Source organism: Hyaena hyaena, unplaced genomic scaffold, assembly GCF_003009895.1.
Source record: "Hyaena hyaena isolate Hyena2069 unplaced genomic scaffold, ASM300989v1 scaffold_663, whole genome shotgun sequence".
Taxonomy (NCBI): domain Eukaryota; kingdom Metazoa; phylum Chordata; class Mammalia; order Carnivora; family Hyaenidae; genus Hyaena; species Hyaena hyaena.
In genome coordinates, this window is record NW_024081296.1 from 777,332 (window position 1) to 797,449 (window position 20,118).

At 38.4% G+C, this 20,118-nt stretch overlaps 1 protein-coding gene across 1 annotated transcript; it reads left to right on the forward strand.

Moving 5' to 3' along the window:
• Positions 1 to 296: 296 nt before the first annotated feature.
• LOC120220023 (olfactory receptor 9K2-like) lies at positions 297 to 1,238 on the forward strand. The gene is given in 1 exon segment (XM_039216977.1): positions 297 to 1,238. A coding segment is annotated over 1 exon segment (942 nt).
• Positions 1,239 to 20,118: the final 18,880 nt, after the last annotated feature.

Here is a 20,118-nt window from a genome sequence, read left to right on the forward strand (position 1 = left end):
TTAACATTTATTTATTTCTGAGAGACAGAGGATGGAGCATGAGTGAGGGAGGGGCCGAGAAAGAGAGGGAGACACAGAATCCAAAGCAGGCTTCAGGCTCTGAGCTAGCTGTCAGTACAGTACCTGACCCAGGGCTCGAACCCACAAACTGTGAGATCATGACCTGAGGCGAAGTCAGAACCTCAACCGACTAAGCCACCAAGACACTCTGAGAAAAAGAATATTTTATGATACTAGTAAATAGATACAAAGTTTAATTTTTAACCTTTTTTTGTACTTCTTATCAGGTTCTTGCCATGGGTGACAAGGGAGCAGGCAACCACTCAGATGTAACTGACTTCATTCTTGTAGGCTTCAGGGTCCGTCCAGAGCTCCACAGTCTCCTCTTCCTCATATTCCTGCTGGCCTATGTCATGGTCCTTTTGGGGAACATTAGTATGATGGCAATCATTGTGACTGACTCCCAGCTGAACACACCAATGTATTTCTTTCTAGGCAATCTCTCCTTCATTGACCTCTCCTACTCCACTGTTATTGCCCCGAAAGCCATGGTCAACTTCCTGTCTGAGAAAAAGACTATCTCCTTTGAAGGATGTAAAGCACAGATATTAATTTATGCAATATTCATAGTAACAGAAGAATTAATCCTGGCAGACATGGCCTATGACCGCTTCATCGCCATTTGCAACCCTCTTCTTTACAGTGTGCACATGTCAAGACGTCTTTGCACTCAGCTGGTGGCTGGTTCCTATCTCTGTGGCTGGCTCAGTTCCATCCTCCAAGTCAGCACAACATTCTCAGTGTCCTTCTGTGCTTCCTGAGTCATTGATCACTTCTACTGTGATTCTTACCAAATTGAGAAGATCTCCTGTTCGAATCTCTCTGTCAATAAGATGGTGTCTCTTAGTTTGGCTGCCTTCATTATTCTGCCTACAATAGTTGTTATTGTAGTATCTTACATGTACATTGTGACCACAGTCTTGAAGATCCCTTCCAGTGAAGGGAGAAAGAAAGCCTTCTCCACCTGTAGCTCCCATTTGGGAGTGGTAAGTTTGCTCTATGGGACTGTCTCCTTTGTGTATCTCACACCTCCGAGCAATCCTGAACTGCGCAAAGTGGCTTCAGTATTTTACATATTGGTCACACCCATGTTAAACCCTCTGATCTACTCTCTAAGAAACAAGGATGTCAAACAAGCCTTGGGAAAAATCCTGTGGAAGAAAAAAGCTTTATATTAATTCTATTTGCGATTTTCTCATTAATGCGCCCTTTCATTGTTTCACTCTTATTTGCTTTTAATATGGGGTCAAACTTGAGTCATTTATGAACCCTTTAAGTTTGCTATCCCACAATGAATTATTTTCACTTCATGAGTAGTACCAATTCATCATTTACTCTTCCCTAAAAGCAGGGTTATATCTTCAGCATCAATGCAATTTGTAGCCATTCTACAAAAGAAATATACTCACTCTTCCTAGGTATAACTTTATGCTAATAGGTAAAGGAGGATGCAATTTAGTAGGATGAAAAATTACTTTCGTGGAATGTTGAGCAGTCTCAGACACTCATGGTAACTTCTAATATCTATCAGTGTCCAATGTCCAGTGTGTCCCACATCATGTTCACTAGCCATTATCATTAGATATAATAATAAAAAAAGGTGACTTAAATCACCTTTAAAAATCCAGATTTTTCCTTCTCCACCTTATAGCAACCTTTGTATTTCCCTTGATATTCAGAGTTAATAATCTCAATCTATTCATAATCCACTTCTTTGTCTAGTGGCATTTGGAATCTAAAATCAGTATGCATGTTAACTGCTACTTTTAATTCAACTGAAATACATTATGTCTCTTGGTAGAGGACATTATGTCCTCTAATGGGTAAGCCAATAGATATCAGAGCCCTAGACATAGGAATCTGATATTTTTAAATGGGTCTTCTGGTATAAATGAGAGATACCATCCATATATTTACTCCTCACTCCTTAAACAGTATATTCTGGTGATCAGTGTAAAAACATTAATTTTTTAATTAATGGTCATATAATTGAAGAAAATAATTGGATAATGATGGGTAGCTTCATAATTTTATAATGATTTGTCTCAACTGAAGTAGTGGTAATTCAACAGATGATTCTGTTTTATAAAGGTATTTCTTTATAAATATATAATCAGGTACTTGAAAAGACAAGGAATCTGGAAAGCAAGCCTGATTTTTTTTCTAAGTCAATTTTCATAGAAAACTCAACGAAGTCATAGATATGTGTTACTGGCCAACCATGTGACAGAGCAGTTGTGTTGGGAGAGTGAATAGCCTGTTAATAGAAATTGCCTATGATTTTAGGCTCTGTTAGTTTTCAGTTCTGCTAATAAAATGGGTGATGGGGACTATTTCTGGAAATGCCTACTTTATGATTCAGCTTAAAATGCTCAGTTTGAGTGAGCAGCTCAGATTCCAACATTGTATGGTGCGTTATGAGCAAGCATTCAGGCTCCAGTAGAACCCTTTTGAAAAGCAGACTTGTTATCAACATAGTATTTGATTTTTTAAGTTTATTTATTTATTTATTGAGAGAGCGACTGAGCATGCATGTGAGTGGGGGAGGGGCAGAAAGAATGGGAGAGAGAAATCCCAAGCAGGCTCTGCACTATCGGCAGACGGAATGCTGTCATGCTCCTTGAACCCAGGAACTGTGAGATCATGACCTGAGCTGAAACCAAGAGTTAGATGCTTAACCAACTGAGCCACCCAGGTGCCCCATAATTGATTTTAGAAGAAGAAAAAGCTTTGTTTCAAAATGTGAGATTCTTTTTATTTAAAATCTTATTGGGGCGTATCATTAACTTTACCAGGCATTTGATCTATTGTAAAATGTAGCTCTATTGGACTCACTAGACCAGAAAAGCCAAGCGGCAGAGTCCGGATTATCTGGTAAGATTATTTTTTTTAAAAATCCAGGTAGGTCAAGTGCTTGTTTTCCATAGCTCTTAGAAAAGATCATAGGAAACAGTTTGTTTGCAGTTTGAAAGGCCAGCAATACAGGTTCAGTACTATGTCCTACCTCAGGAGAACATCAGCTCTCTAGCCCTTTGCCATAATTTAGTTGGAAGGGGTCTTGACACCTCTCTTTTCCATGAGATATCACACTGTTCCATTATACTGATACCATTAAGTTGATTGGATATAGGGGTAAAGGAGTAGCAACTACTAGAGAGTTATTGGTAAGACATTTGCATGGCAGAGGGGGGAAATATATCCAGTTAAAATTCAGAAGCCTTCTACCTCAATGAAATTTCCTGGGTGTGTGGCATATCAAGATATCCCTTCTGAGATGAAAAATATTTTGTTGCATCCAGCCCCTCTTGAAGCCAGAGAAGAGGCACAACACCTAATGGGTCTTTTGGAATTTTGGAGACAGCTTATTCCTTATTTGGGTTTGTTACTCCGGCCCATTTATGGAGTGACCTGAAAAGCTGCTAGTTTTGGGTGGGGCCAAGAATAGGAGAAAGCTGGGCAACATGTCCAGGCTGCTGGTGTAGGCTGCCTGGCCACTCGGGCCACATGACCCAGCAGATCCAGTGATACTTGAAAAGCAGATAGAGATTCTGCTTGCAGCCTTTGGCAGGTCCCTATAGATGAGTCATAGCAAATACCCTTAGGATTTTGGAGCAAAGTCCTGCCATATTATGCAGATAACAACTCTCCTTTGAGAAACAGCTCTTGGTGTGTTACTGGACCTTCGTAAAGACTGAAGATTACCACGCAACCTCAGTTAACAGCCATAAACCGGGTATTTGTCTGACTTGCCAAGCCATAAAGTTGGATGTGCTCCATCCTCAAATGGAGATGGTAAATATGTGATCAGGCTCAAGCAGGCCCTGAAGGCACAAGAAAATAACCTGAAGAAGTAGCCAAAGACCCATGTTTCCCATTCCTGCTACACTGGCTTTCTCTCCCAACCTGCACTTCTGGCTTCATGGGGAGTTCTCTGTGATCAACTGACAGAGGAAAAGAGTCTTGGGCTCGCTTACAGATGTTTCTGCCTGATGTGCAAGAACCACCTCAAAATGGATGGCTGTAGTTCTACAGCCTCTTTCTGGGGCATTCCTGAAGGACAATAGTGAAGAAAAATCTTCCCAGTGGGAAGAACTTCAAACAGTGCATATCTTTGTTCACGTTTCTTAGAAGAAGTGGCCAGACATGCCATTATATACAAGTTCATTGGCTGTGTCCAGTGGTTTCTCTAAATGGCTTGGCACTTAGAAGATTTCCAACACGATTGGAAAATTTGTGACAAGGAAGTTTTGGGAAAAGTTATGTGAAAAGATGTCTCTGAATGGGCAAGAAGTGTGAAGACATTTGTGTCCCATGGGAATGCTCACCTTAGGATGACCTTAGCAGAGGAAGATTTTAATAATCAAGTGAATAGGATAGCCCATTCTTTGGACATTAATCAGCATCTTTCCCTAGCCACCCTGTCATTGCCTAACAATCTCAGGAACAAAGTGGCCATGGTGGCAAGGATGAAGTTTTTCATGGGCTCAGCAATATGGACTTCCACTCACCAGGCTGACCTATTAGGGCTACTGCTGAATGCTTAATCTGTTAGCAGCAGAGACTAAGACTGAGTCCCCAACGTGGTCCCTTTCCCTGAGGTAGTCAACCAGCTACCTAGTAGCAGGTTGGTGGTAACAATGGACTGTTTCCATCAAGGAAGGGGCAGAGCTTTGTTCTTACTGGAGTAGACATTCTAGATATGCATTCACCTTCCCTGAGGATAAAGCTTCTGCCCTTGCTACCATTCACGGAGAAAGAGAATACCTTATTTACCATCATGGTATTACATACAGCATTGCTTCTGATTAGTGAACTCACTTCATAGCAAAAAGAGGTCAGCAACATGCCCATCCTAATGGAATTCTCTGGTCTTCACATGTTTCCCACCACGCTGAAACAGCTGTTCTGCTGAAATGGTGCAATGGCCTATGGAAGACCTATTTATATCACCAGCTAGGTGACACTACCTTGCAGGGCTGGAGCAAGGTTCTCCAGGAGGCTATATATGCTCTGAATCAGCATCCAATGAATGGTCCTGTTTCTTCCATAGCCAGGATTCATGGGTCCAGAAATCGATGTGTGGAAATGAGAGTGGCATCACTAATTGCTACCCCTAAGCATTGGGCCCAGGGTTATACAACAGAAACTTCCATTGTCTTGGTGCTTAGGCTTCCTGGAATGCTATAGATTTCTGGCCATGACACTCCCAGTTCATTCCCTCTTTCTGCCCTGGTGAAGTCCCTTAGCTGCACAGCCTTTGGGCCAGAGCCCCTTTCCTACATCTACCAGAGCCACTGGGAAGAGGGGCTCATGTGCTGTGATTCTGAGTTGGGGGAGAGAAGTATCTATGAGTACAGTTCCAAGTATAGTTCCAAAGTTGTATATGAAAAGGAGACAGAGACAGAAACAGAGGGAAAGAGAGGTTTGCTAATTTGAAAACAAGTCAGTGATGTATAACTGAGAGAATAATATAAAGTTAATCTTTGGTCCCTCTAACACATTGGATACTGAGCAATAATATAAACCAATATAGACACACCACATTATTATGAGGGAAGCTTTAGTCTGTTAAGGGATCTTTCTTTTTTTCTTTCTTTTTTTAAATTCTTTTCTTCTTCTTCTTCTTCTTTCTTCTTCTTCTTCTTCTTCTTCTTCTTCTTCTTCTTCTTCTTCTTCTTCTTCTTCTTCTTTTTACTTACACAGAGATTTCATTCACATTGTATTAAATTTGTACAACACACTCCATGTTTGCCACAGTGTGGATTTTTGGCCATGTCATGTTACTGGCACCCATAAGAGCTCTAGAAGGAGTATTTGATGAGCCCAGAGTCTCTCTTCAAGGCCACAGAGTATGCTCACTGAAGGGACGGCCCCTAGAGCAGCCACACACAGTAACAGGTATCTTCCCCTCAGATGCTCCCAATCTCACTCCCCCTGACTGAAGTTCAGTGAAAATCAAGTTAGTGGGAGAGCCACTCTGAACTAGTAGTACATTTTAATGACTGAGAAAATGCTCAGAAGAATCTTACATATCAGAGACCAGGAATAGTTTGTCACTTTTTCAATGATCTTAGGAATTTCCAGGCACACAATCTCCATTATTCAACTCCATTTAAACAAACAAACAAACAAACAGTTCATGATCATTTCCTTATTTCAATATGAATACGTGTGTATGTTAATGCAGCTTAAGATACATTGACTTTCTATCATAATACCTAAATATTGGCTTTTGTTGTTATTGCTTTCCAGTGTTGTTATGATATGTTTGACATGTAACATTGTATATGTTTAAGGTGCAAAGAATGATGATTTGATATATGTGTACATTATGAAATGATTAGTTGAAAAAATCCATCACCTCACATAATTATTTATTGGTTTTTATTTTATTATTTATTTCTGATACAGAGAGAGAGAGAGAGAGAGAGAAACAGTGTGAGCAGGGGAGGGTCAGAGAGAGAGGGAGAAACAGAATCCAAAGTAGGCTCTGAGCTAGCTGTCAGCACAGAGCCCGATGTGGGGCTCGAACCCACGAACCGTGAGATCATGACCTGAGCTGAAGTCGGACACATAACCAACTGAGCCACCCAGGCACCCCAATTATTTAATTTTTTTTTGTGTGTGTGTGGTAAGAATATATAAGATCTATTCTATCAGCAATGTTCAGGTATACAGTAGAGTACTATTAATTATAGGCAGCATACAGTTTAGTAAGTCTCCAGAACTTTCTCATAACCAGAAGTTGGCACCATTTGACTACCCTCAACAATTTCCCCACCTCTCAGCCTCTGGCAACCATCATTCTACTCTGCTTATGTTCGGTTTTTAAAAAATTACACATCTAAGTAAGATCGCATAGTATTTGTCTTTCTCTGTCTGACTTATTTCTCATAGCATAATGTCCCCACGGTTCACTCCTGTTGTCACAAATGCAGGATTTCTGTCTTTTTTTTTTATTAGTAGTTTATTGTCAAGTTGGTTTCCATATAACACCCAGTGCTCATCCCCACCAGTACCCTCCTCCATGCCCATCACCCCTCTTCCCCTCTCCCCCACCCCCATCAGCCCTCAGTTTGTTCTCAGCATTCAAGAGTCTCTCATGGTTTGCCTCTCCCTCTCTCCAACTATTTTTCCCCTTCTTCTCCCCCATGGTCCTCCGTTAGCTTCCTCCTAATCCACCTATATGTACAAACATATGGTATTTGTCTTTCTCTGCCTGACTTATTTCGCTTAGCATAACACCCTCAAGGTCCATCCATGTTGCTACACATGGCCAGATTTCATTCTTTCTCACTGCCATGTAGTATTCCATTGTATAGATAAACCACATCTTCTTGATCCATTCGTCAGCTGATGAACACTTAGGCTGTTTCCATGCTTTGGCTATTGTTGAGAGTGCTGCTATGAACATTGGGGTCCATGTGCCCCTATGCATCAGCACTCCTATATCCCTTGGGTAAATTCCTAGCAGTGATATTGCTGGGTCTTAGGGGAGTTCTACTGTTAATTTTTTGAGGAAACTCCACATTGTTTTCCAGAGGGGCTACAACCAGAAATAGGTTGCATTTTTATACACCTACAATGAAGCAACAGATCCCATTCACAATTAAACAAAAAACCATAAAATATCTAGGAATAAACCTAACCAAAGATATAAGAGATCTGTATGATGAAAACTATAGAAAACTTATGAAGGAAATTGAAGAAGACACAAAGAAATGGAAAAACATTCCATGCTCATGGATCAGAAGAATAAATATAGTTAAAATGTCATTACTACCCAAAGCAATCTACATATTCAATGCAATCCCAATCAAAATTGCACCAGCATTCTTCTCAAAACTAGGACAAACTATCCTAAAATTTGTATGGAATCACAAAAGGCCCCGAATAGCCAAAGTAATATTGAAGAATAAAACCAAAATGTGAGGCATCACCATCCCAGACTTTAGCCTCTACTACAAAGCTATAATCATCAAGGATTTCCTTCTTAATGGCTGAATAATATTCTTTTGTTTATAGGGGTCACTTTTTTTTTTTTTTACAAATAGTTTATTGTCAAATTAGTTTCCACAAAACACCCAGTGCTCATCCCCACGAGTGCCCTCCTCTATGCCCATCCCCCCTCCCCCCTACCTCCCTCAGTTATTCATTCATGTGATGATGGACACATAGATCCAAGAGAACCACAGGGGAGAGATACTGAGAAGCTGGGAAAAAGAGTCCATTTTCCATCCATTAGTGAAATAGTCATTTTTTCAAGATTTATGAGGTGTGTGAGCAGCTTTGGTGGATCATAATAACAGAATCCATCAAATAAGAACTTCCCTTCTTTCCTTTTGCTTTCCTACACTCTAACTATGGAAGGTTAGCAAGATGGGAGAGAATTCTACACAAAGAAAGAGAGGATTGAAGCTTAGTTCTGTTCTGCTAGTGTAGGTGCTTTTTGTTGAGCAAGCTCCCTATACATGATATGTTTTAAGTTGTGACATAGGTATTTACCCACTTCTTTGGTGAATTTTACATCATGATATGACATCTATTTTGATATGTGGTGTATATCATGTGTATACTTCTGGCTAAAATATCCGTTTTATTAGCTTCACACACCACTCCTTTCCTTTAATCTGTCGATCTGTATTTGCCTATCGGTGCCATCATGGAGAAATATGCCAAGCATGGTCTAAGTCTACAACTTCTATTAGCCTTTTAAATAAGTAATACCTCAGTGGCTACATTATTAAATTAATAGTATCTTATGTAAAACTTTTCTATTCAAAACATAAAATACATATTACACATAAAAGCTTACTTACAGAGACAATCTACTTTTAACACTAGTGTGTCTGCATATATCTGTATAAATATAATTTTTTTAAAAATATTTATTTTTGAGAGAGAGAAAGAGTGTGAGTTGTGAAGGAACAGAGAGAGAGGGAGACGCAGAATCTGTAGCTGTCAGCACAGAGCCTGACGTGTTGCTCGAACTCACAAACTGCGAGATGGTGACCTGAACTGAAGTCAGATGCTTAACCGACTGAGCCATCCAGGTGTCTCTTATTTTTCCTTTAAAGAGGAAAATATAGAAAAGGGGGAAAAGATATATAGAAACAAGTTTTAAATTCAATTTTTACCTATTTATTAATTTTATTTGTTACATTGTTTTTTTATCATTCATTTTCTATGACATGTCATTGGCCTTTTACTTCAAGTGTGGGTTAAGCTGCATAATTTCAACATAATTTTTAGGATCTTTAATTATATAAACATTTGGTGAACTCATTGTGTGCTAGAGACAGGGTTTATGCTGTTTCAAAGTCTCCATCTTAAAATTCATATTCACAGCCATGCAGGGTCTTTGTCACATCAGATTTTGATCCTAAATGTGATAGAGTAGAACTGCATTTTATCTCCTTTTAAGCTAATTTAATGTCATCCACTCTATTATCTGGAGATATATATATTTTTTGGTAACTAACATATGCAAGTAAGCATATAGAAATGTGCATGCTACTTGGGGCTCCTGGGTGGCTCAGTTGGTTAAACTGACTTCAGCTCAGGTTGTGATCTCGTGATTCGTGAATTTGAGCCCGGCATTAGGCTCTGTGCTGACGGCTCAGAGCCTGGAGCCTGCTTGGATTCTGTGTCTTCCTCACTCTCTGCCCCTCCCCCACTCTCTCTCTAACTCTCAAAAACAAAAAAACATTTAAAAATTTTAGAAATGCGTGCTCTTCAGAAAAGTGGACACATCAGAGTAAGTGACTGCTAACATTTACTTGCAAAGTTTCTATTCTCAAAAAAAAGTCTCACTGATATTACTCCAGGACTTTGTATAATAAATCTGAATTCTGGTTATTATTTGGAAAAGATCCAAAAACTAATGAAAAAAATTCTGCCCTTTTTCTTGAAGATTCTGAAGTACTACCCCAGTGCAGATGTACAATAAGTTTTTTCACAAACACGAATTTTTACTATGTTCTTCAGCTATAAGTAGGATACTACTTGATCCACTCGTTTAGTTTCAGTATGAGATTTAGATTGGGGAAGAATGTCTTCAAACTTGGATAACCAATGTAGCAGTAAAAATAGGTAAGAAGGGATGGATATGGTGGTGATTTTCAAGTAAAAAATGAAAAAAAATTGATGAAATTTAATATATGGCACAGAGAAAGCTTAAATATCACCATTCTATGCTTTCATTAGAACACAGAATTAATCTTCCCAGTTCTGAAAAGCTTAAGTGTTTTGTAAATATATAATTTGTGCCTATAATCACCATTGCAGCTATTACAAATTGCTTATTTGGATCAAGAGGTTAAGAATATTGTTTTTGAAGCTGGAATTCCTGAGTTAGAGTGGGCTCCTCCCATTGATATTAAGTTGTTCTACGCCTCAGTTTTATCATCTCTGTAATGACAAAAGTAGTACATAAGACATTAGTAGATAACATTATTTTAGAATTAAAATATGCAGTCTATGTAAAAGTGCTTAGAAAAATGCTTTACACAAGCTGAGTTTTCAATACATTTAATATATAATTTTTTCACTGCCGTTGCTGCATGTTACTCCAAAATCTTTTTTAGAATAAAGAAATATAAATGCATTCAATAAATAAACAATAAATGAGTCTTTATGATGCAGTCCAAATTGTGGTAGATGCTAAAGGCCTTGCAAAGCAATGCATTCTATCTAAGGTAGCTCAAAATCCAGTTGGGAATGAAAAATTATATGTATGAAGTAATCAAAGTATAGGCAGGTACTATAATATGTAGGGATAACTATAATTATATTGAAAAAGAGTATGAAGAAGTGGCTAAAATAGTTACTATAGCAAAACAATGGTATATAGTACACAGATCTGAAGTGAGTGTTAGATGTTGCTAGGATTTCGAACTGGACTCAAGGAGAAAGAATCAGGGATAATTAAAGTCAGGGTGCTAAGCTTAGACAGAGCAAGATGAGTGGATTCAAAGTGAGACAGCCCATTGATTGCATGAGGTTATAATTTGGAGAGTAATAAAAAGTCAAATTTGTTAAATAAAAATTGTGAGCTAGCAAATATTCTTAAGAAAGGAGGGACATGGGAATCCTAATTCAGATGGTGGAGTAGTAGGAGGACTTTATGCTTACCTTGTCCCTCAGACACATGTAGATAAATATCTAATCATTCTGAACATCCATGAATTGATCTGAGGACTGAGAGAACAAACTGCACAGTTGGAGAAAAGAGGCTACCTCGTGGAAGGTAAGAGGTGCGGAGACATGATTTGGGGAGAAAAGAATCACTGGTGCTGCATAAGGGAGACAGCCCTGATCAGGGAGAGAGAGAGAGAGAGACAGAGAGGAGAGAGAGAGAGAGAGAGCACACAGGGTGCAGTGCATTGCACAAGAAAAACACTTCCCCAAAACCACTGACGGAGAAAATAAGAGGGGCTGATAATGACAAATTTTTATAAGTAGTGGAGCTCATTAGAAATCTGCACCATTGCCAGGGTGGAGCCGGGCGGGCAAAGAGGTGCTCCTGTGGAGAAGGGGCAGAAGCCTGGGAGTGGACATAATAATCTGAGGATTCCCCAAGGTTGTACTGTGAACAGTTCCCCTTCTTGGAGTGCACCTGGGAGAAATGACACTGCCTCTCACGGGTCAAAAGAGCTGGCAGGCACCATTGAGTTGCCTCATTTAATAGCTGCTGGGGGCAGCCAACCTGGACACTGGGTTTTATTGTTGCCCTTTGATACAAACCCCAAGACTGTATGCAGTTGTGTGGTTGCCCTTGTAGGACAAACTGACGCTAGCCCTAGCATGGTGAGACCCTCCCCCAGAAGATCAGCATGGATTCCTAAAATTTGGAGTTTTGAAACCCAGTTGGTGTGCCTGAGATAAAACACAGGAGCACTGGGCCACTTGGTGGGCAGATGGCTTGGACACAGACATGGTGAAGGCAAGGATCTGATAGAAGCCTGGGACAGAAGAGGTAAGAATGTTTGCTCTTCTTGAGGGCTTCCCTAACAATGGCAGACTTGAACTCCCCTCTCTAGGGACAAGAGAGAAAACGGATGCCATTTTTATCCCTGCCCATCAGCATGGAAGGATTTCAATGAGTGGCACAGAACTAACAGTGGAGGCTTGAGCTGCTTACACCAAGCCCCCCCAACCCTGCAGCCTGCAGGAGCTTCTGAATTAGGGCAAGTATGACTGAGAATCAAAGCAGTAGTGAGCCCCTCTCACAGAAGACCAGCACAAGCACTGAACCCAACAAGTCTACTGGCCATAGAGTGTTGCAAAACTTCAGCTCTAAGGAAAATAGGATCTAGTCTATTTTAATAAGCAGATCAAAATATACCTAGTTAAAACTTGCTGCACAGTGGATAAAGTCCAAACACTTCCCAAGGCAGGCAAGGAGAAACTCTGCAGAGGACTGATCTGAGAGAAAGAACAGCCAAAACACATCAGCAGAGTGCATACAGCATACACCACAAAAACTTCCTGAAGCACCACACCCTGGCCAGTATATGACCTCTTTAAAAAATATTTATTTTGAGAGAGAGGGAAGGAGGGAGAGAGAGAGAGAGCACACAAAAAAAGGACAGCACACAAACATGGGAGAGGCAGAGAAGAAGGGAGAGAAAATCCCAGGAAGGTTCTGTGCTGTCAGCCCAACATGGGGCTTGATCTCATGACTGCAAGATCATGACCTAAGTAAAAATCAAGAATCAACCACCCAGGCACTCTGACCTCTTCTTAATATAGCCATTACTCACAGGAGCAGGAAACATAACCAGCTTTCCTAACACGCAGAAGACAGAGATCTAGGCAAAATGCCAAGATGGAAGAATTCATCCCAAATGAAAGAACAAGAAGAGGTCACAACCAGGGGTCTACTCAAAACAGATATAAGTAATTCTTGTTCCAGAACAAGAATTTAAAACAACAATAATAAGCTGGGCTTGAGAAAAGCATAGAGGAAAACAGGAAGTCCTTTATTGCAGAGAAAGAAGAACTAAAAACTAGTCAGGCTGAAATAAAAAATGCTATAACTGAGAGGCAAAATAGACTCAGTGTAATGAGCACAAGAACAGAAGAAGCATAGGAATGAATTAGTGATATAGAAGATAAAATTATGGAAAATAATGAAGCTGAAAAGAAGAGGGAAAGAAAAATATTGGGTTATGAACGTAGACTTGGGGAACTCAGTGACTCTATAAAACACAATAACATTCATATTTTAGGAGTCTCATAAGAAGAGGAGAGAAAAAAGGGGGAAGAAAGTTTATTTGAACAAATTAGAGCTGAAAACTTTCCTAACCTGGGGAAAGAAACAGATCTCCAAATCCAGGAGGCACAGAGAACTCCTATCAAAATTAACAAAAGTAGACCAACACCAAGATATGGCAAAATTTGCAAAATACAGAGATAAGGAAAGAATCTTAAAAGCAGCAAAGGAAAAGAAATCCCTAATCTATACATGAAGACAAATCAGATTAGCAACAGATCTCTTCACAGAAACTTAGCAGGGGAGAAAGGAGTGGCCTGATATATTCAATGTGCTTGAATGGAAAAAGATTTGGAGCCAAGAACACTTTATCCAGCAAGGCTGCATTCAGAATAGGAGAGACAGAGTTTCCCAGACAAACAAGATCTAAAGGAGTTCATGACTATTATATCAGCTCTGCAAGAAATATTAAAGAGGACTCTTTGAGTAGGAAAGAAAGACCAAAAGCAACAAAGATTAGAAAGGAAGAGAGAAAACCTACAGAATCACCGACTTTATAGGTAATAACTGGCACTAAATTCATATCTATTAATTATCACTCTGAATGTAAATGTAATAAATGCTCCAATCAAAAGACATAGGGTATCAGAATGGTTAAAAAAAAAAAAAAAAAAAGACCAATCCATATGCTGCCTACAAGAGACTCATTTTAGACCCAAAGACATCAGCAGTTTGAAAGTAAGGGGATGGAGAACAATCTATAATGCTAATGCATGTCAAAAGAAAGCCAGAGTAGCAGTACTCATATCAGATGAACTAGATTTTAAACCAAAGACTAGTTACGACTAGAGATGAAAGAAGGGCACTACATACTAACAAAGGGGTTTACCCAACAAGAACACCTAACAATTATAAATATTTATGCTGACAACTTGGGAGCACCCAAATATATAAAATAACAAACATAAACACATTTATAACAAAACAATAATAGGTAACTTTAGCACCACATTTACATCAATGGACAGATCTTTTTTATTTTTTTATTTTTTTTAATGTTTTATTTATTTCTAGGAGAGAGAGAGAGAGACAGCCTGAGCAGGGGAGGGTCAGAGAGAGAGGGAGTCACAGACTGAAACAGGCTCCAGGCTCTGAGCCGGCAGTCAGCACAGAGCCCAATGTGGGGCCGAACCCACGAACCGCGAGATCATGACCCAAGCGAAAGTCGGATGCTTAACCGACTAAGCCACCCAGGTGCCCCAATGGACAGATCTTCTAAGCAGAATACCAACAAGGAATCAGTGGCTTTGAATGAAACAGTGGACTGGATGGACTTAACAGATACATTCAGAACATTTCATCTTAAAGCAACAGAACACACATTCTTTTCAAGTGCACGTGGGACATTCTCCAAACTAGATCACACCCTAGGTCACAAATCAAGCCTCAACAAGTACAAAAAGATTGAAATCATACCATGCACATTTTCCAACCACAGCATTATGAAGCTTGAAGTCAACCACAAGAAAAATTTTGGAAAACCCTCAGATACATGGAGGTTAAAGAACATCCTACTAAAGAATGAATGGGTTAACCAGAAAACTAAAAAGGAAATTAAAAAGTGAAAATGAACACATGGTAGTCCAGAACCTTTGTGATGCAGCAAAGGTGGCCAAAAATGAGGGAGTATATAGCAATACAGGTTTGCCTCAAACAACCAAAAGTTATACACAGTGTAACTCTACATCTAAAGGAACTAGAAAATAAATAAAGCCTAAAGCCAGTAGAAGGGAAATAATAAAGATTAGAGCAGAAATAAATGATATAGAAACAAATAAACAAGCAAAACCCCCACCAAAATAGATCAGTGAGACTAAAAGCTGGTTCTTAGAAAAAATTAATAAAATTGATAAACCCCTAGCCAGACTTATAAAAAAAAAGAAAAAACATTCAAATAAGTAAAATCACAAATGAGAGAGGACAGATCACAACCAATACCTCAGAAATATAAATAATTATGAGAGAATATTATGAAAAATTATATGCTGAACAAATTGGGCAATATGGCATAAATGGATATATTTTAAGAAACATATAAACTACCAAAACTGAAACTGAAAGAAAGAAATGGAAAGTTTGAACAGACCCTAACCAGCAATGATATTGAATCAGTAATTAAAAATTCCCCAACAAACAAAAGTCCAGTGCCAGATGACTTCCAGGGGAATTCTACAAAGCATTTAAAGAAGAATTAATATATATTCTTCTCAAACAGTTCCAAAAAATGGAAATTGAAGGAAAACTTCCAAACTCATTCTATGAGGCCAGCATTACCTTAATTCCAAAACCAGGCAAAGATCCCACTAAAATGAGAATTACAGGCCAAAGTCCCTGATAAAGATGGATGCAAAAATTCTCAACAAGATACTGGCAAATCAAATCCAATAGTTCACTTAAAGAATTATTCACCACAATCAAGTGGGATTTATTCCTGGGCTGCCAGGGTCATTCAGTAGTCACAGGTCAATCAATGTGATACACCCATTAATACAAGCAAGGATAAGAGGTATATGATCTTCTCAATAGATGCAGAAAAACATTTAACAAAATACTGCATACATTCTTGATAAAAATCCTCAATAATGTAAGGACAGATGGAACATACCTCAACATCATAAAGACTGTATACAAAATATCCACAGATAATATTATCCTCAATAGGGAAAAATTGAGACCTTTCCCTCTCAGGTCAGGAACAAGGCAGGGATGTCCACTCTCATCTCATATGTTATTTAACATAGTATTGGATGTCCTAACCTCATCAATCAGACAACAAAAAGTAATGAAAGGAATCTAAATTAGCAATGAAGAAGTCAAACTTTCATGATTTGCAGATGACATGATACTCTATGTAGAAAACCTGAAAGACTCTATCAAAAAATTACTAGAACTGTTATACAAATTTTGCACAGTCACAGGATATAAAATCAAAGTTCAGAAGTCTATTGCATTTCTATAAACCAATAATGAGGCAGCATAAAGAGAAATCAAGGAATCAATCACATTTACAATTGCATGAAAACCCATAGGGAAAACCTAACCAAAGAAGTAAAAGATCTGTACTCTAAAAACTACAAAACACTTATGAAAGACATTGGTGATGACTCAAAAAAAAAAAGGAGCAACATTCCATGCTAATGGATTGGAAGAATAAATATTGTTAAGATGTCTATAATACTCAAAGCAATCTATACATTTAAGGCAACTCCTATCAAAGTACCACCAGTATTTTTCATGGAGTTAAAACAAACAATTCTACAATTTCATGGACCCACAAAAGATCCCAAATAGCCAAAACAATTTTGAAAAAGAAAAGCAAAGCTGGAGTCATTACAATTCCAGACTTGAAGCTATATTACAAAGCTGTAGTCATCAAGACCATGAGGTATGGACACATAAATAGACTTATAGGTCAATGGAACAGAATAGGAAACTCAGAAATGGACCCATAACTATACGATCAACTAATTTTTGACAAAGCAGGAAAGAATATTCAGTTGGAAAAAGACAGTCTCTTCAACAAATGGTGCTGGGACAACTGGACCCCGATATGCAGAAGAATGAACTTGGGCCACTTTCTTACACCATACACAAAAATAAATTCAAAATAGATGAAAGACCTAAATATGAGACAAGAAACCATCAAAATCCTTCAGGAGAACAGGCAGCAACCTCTTTAATGCTGGCTGTAGCAACTTATTACTAGACACATCTCTGGAGGCAGTAGAAACAAATGCAAAAATGAACTATCAGGAGTTCATCGAGATAAAAAGCTTCTGCGCAGTGAAGGAAACAATCAACAAAACTAAAAGACAACCGACAGAATGGGAGAATATATTTCCAAATGACATATCAGATAAAGGGTTAGTATCCAAAATCTATAAAGAACTTATGAAACTGAACACCCCAAAAAACAATCCTGTTAAGAAATGAGAAGAAGAAATGAATAGACTTTTCCATAGAGGAAATCCAGATGGCTAGCAGACACATGAAAAGATTCTCAATATCACTCATATTCAGGAAAATACAAATCAAAGCCATCACAAAATACCATCTCAGGCCTTTCAGAATGGCTGAAATTAACAACACAGGAAACAACAGATATCGGTGAGGATGTGGAGAAAGGGGAACTCTCTTACACTGCTGGTGGGAATACAAATGGGCGCAGCTACTGTGGAAAACAGTATGGAGGTTCTTCAAAAAGTTAAAAATAGAACTATCCTAGATCCATCAATTGCACTACTAGGTATTTACCAAAAGGGCATGAAAATATTGATTGGAAGGGGCACATGCACCTCACTCTTTACAGCAGCATTATTCACAATAGTTGAATTATGGCAACAGCCTAAATGTCCATTGATTGATGAATGTATAAGGAAGATTTGGTGTGTACCACACACACACACACACACACACACGGTAGAATATTACTCAGCTATAAAAAAGAATGAAATCTTGCTATTTGCAATGACATGGATTAAGCTAAAGTATTACGCTAAGTAGAAATAAGTAATCCAGAGAAAGACAAATACCATATGATTTCACTCATAGTTGGAATTTAAGAAACAAAACAAATGGGCAAAGGGAAAAAAAGAGATAGAGGTAAGCCAAGAAACAGACCCTTAACTATAGGGAACAAATTGATGGTTACCAGAGTGGAAAAGGGTGGAAATAAGTAATGGGGATTAAGGAGGGCACTTGCGAAGAGCACTGGGTAATGTATGGAAGTGTTAAATCACTATACTGTACACCTTATTTTAAGTACGGGATTAAAAAAATTTTCTTATATTATAGAAAAATTGTGTTGTTAGTTACAGTGATTTAATAAATAGGCTAGGAGCTCATTAAAATTGTTACCATTAGTCATTTTGAATTTTATCATATAATGTATTTGTATTTTAATGAGCTATTTTAGAGTATGTGAAAAAAGGCTGGATTTACAGTGATTTAACAAGTATACATTTCCTATATTGATTAACAGATCTTCACAAACATGTAGGGAAGAGTTCTCAAGCAATCTTGAATTATTTCTGTCCAAAAATCATGTCAGTGAAGAATTAGAAGGTTATATGATGTAATCTACATGTCTAAAAACATGTAGAACTCACTAATATTACAGGGTCCACAAATATATTTGAAGTGAGTTTTATAACGGAAATATAGGCTAAAGCCAACAGTCTAAAATATAAAAGGAGGTGAAATATAAAATGCTGCAAACTGCGAGGGATAGTGGAACAGATAGAAGACGGTGTAGGAAAAATCCACAGAATAAGAACAGGGAACATCAGGCTTAGGAGCCATTCACGTAAGGCCAAAATGGAACAAAGCAAAACAAGTCTCTTTTACCTGCAAGATTACTAAGAGGCAATATGCTAAAAAACTTTCAGTCTTATATGCCCTAAAAGAATGACAAATCACAAGTAATTAGGGAGTGATATTTCAAGGGGATAGATTATGTGCAGCCCGTTATCAAATAGTGGCAATGGATTGTTTGACAGACACTGCCCAGATAGTAATCATTTAATACTGTTGAAAGAAGATCTAAATAAAAAATAAGGACATTGAATCCAGAAATAAGAAAACTACAGGGCAATAGTATATTTGTTTTTTTAAATTTTGAAAGGATGTCATTTAGAGGATCAAATGGAGGGGCATCTGGATGGCTCAGTCAGTTAAGCATCTGACTTCAGCTCAGGTCATGATCTCAGAGCCCTGCACTGGGCTCTGTGCTAACAACTCGGAGCCTGGAGCCTGCCTCAGATTTGGTCTCCTTCTCTTTCTGCCCCTCCTCCTCCTGTGCTCTGTCTGTCTCTCTCTCAAAAATAAGCAAACATTTAAAACATTTTAGAGGATCAAATGGAGATATTCAATGTTACTTCAAAAGCAGAATTTTGAGTAGAGGCTTTGAAAGGTGGGTAGAAGTTACAAAGAAAACAATCAGGTGTGTAGATGTTACAGACGAGCAAACTGTAGCATCATATGAAGAAAAAACTTTCTAACAAGGAGTCTTGTCCAAAATAACTTTGTAATTGTCCCAAGAGTATTCAACAAGTGCTCCTCACTTAGTCCTCATGGGATGGCCCTGGAGTTTGCCCTTGTTACAAAATTATAATTGACTTATTTTCAGTTCTCTCTCAGAGGAACTCCTTACTCCAAAAACTTTATTTCTTTATTTTAAAACTTTATGCTGCAATTCTCTGAAATAGTTTCATGGGATTGGAAGAAACTACGGCTACCATTGATTCTGGTTGCTGCTATTTTTGTAGGTCGTCAGGGACTGGGGACTCTGTTACTGGTCTTAAATTTCCATTGTGCCCCCATATTCATTCCAAGGCCGGCAAAACATGTCAGCATGGACGCAGAGATTTTCATGCAGTGTGATTTCATAGATTTATTGTCTCTTCTTTCAATTTTGGTAGAGAAATACCCATAATTCTCTAAGAGAAAGATTCCTAGTCTATCATCTTCACTCAGTGTTCAGGAAGACAAATACAACAGGTTTTCAAGCAAAATTATATAAAAGAAAGAGCAAACTTTAATAATAGGTAATAGGACCTTATGGACCTATGGGTAGTGCCATTAACAAAGAACATGGTCAGGCCATGCTTAAGGAGGTTGTTATTCTATTGGGGATAAAACATTGTTTGAGATGTTTACTTTTGGGCATTGTCATTGATAGTTTTATACTTAAACTACATCTTCTTTCCTAGGCTGAAAGAAAAATAATTTGAATTTCTGCAGAGTCACAGGAAAAAGTTCACAAGATAGAAAAGAAGTATAAA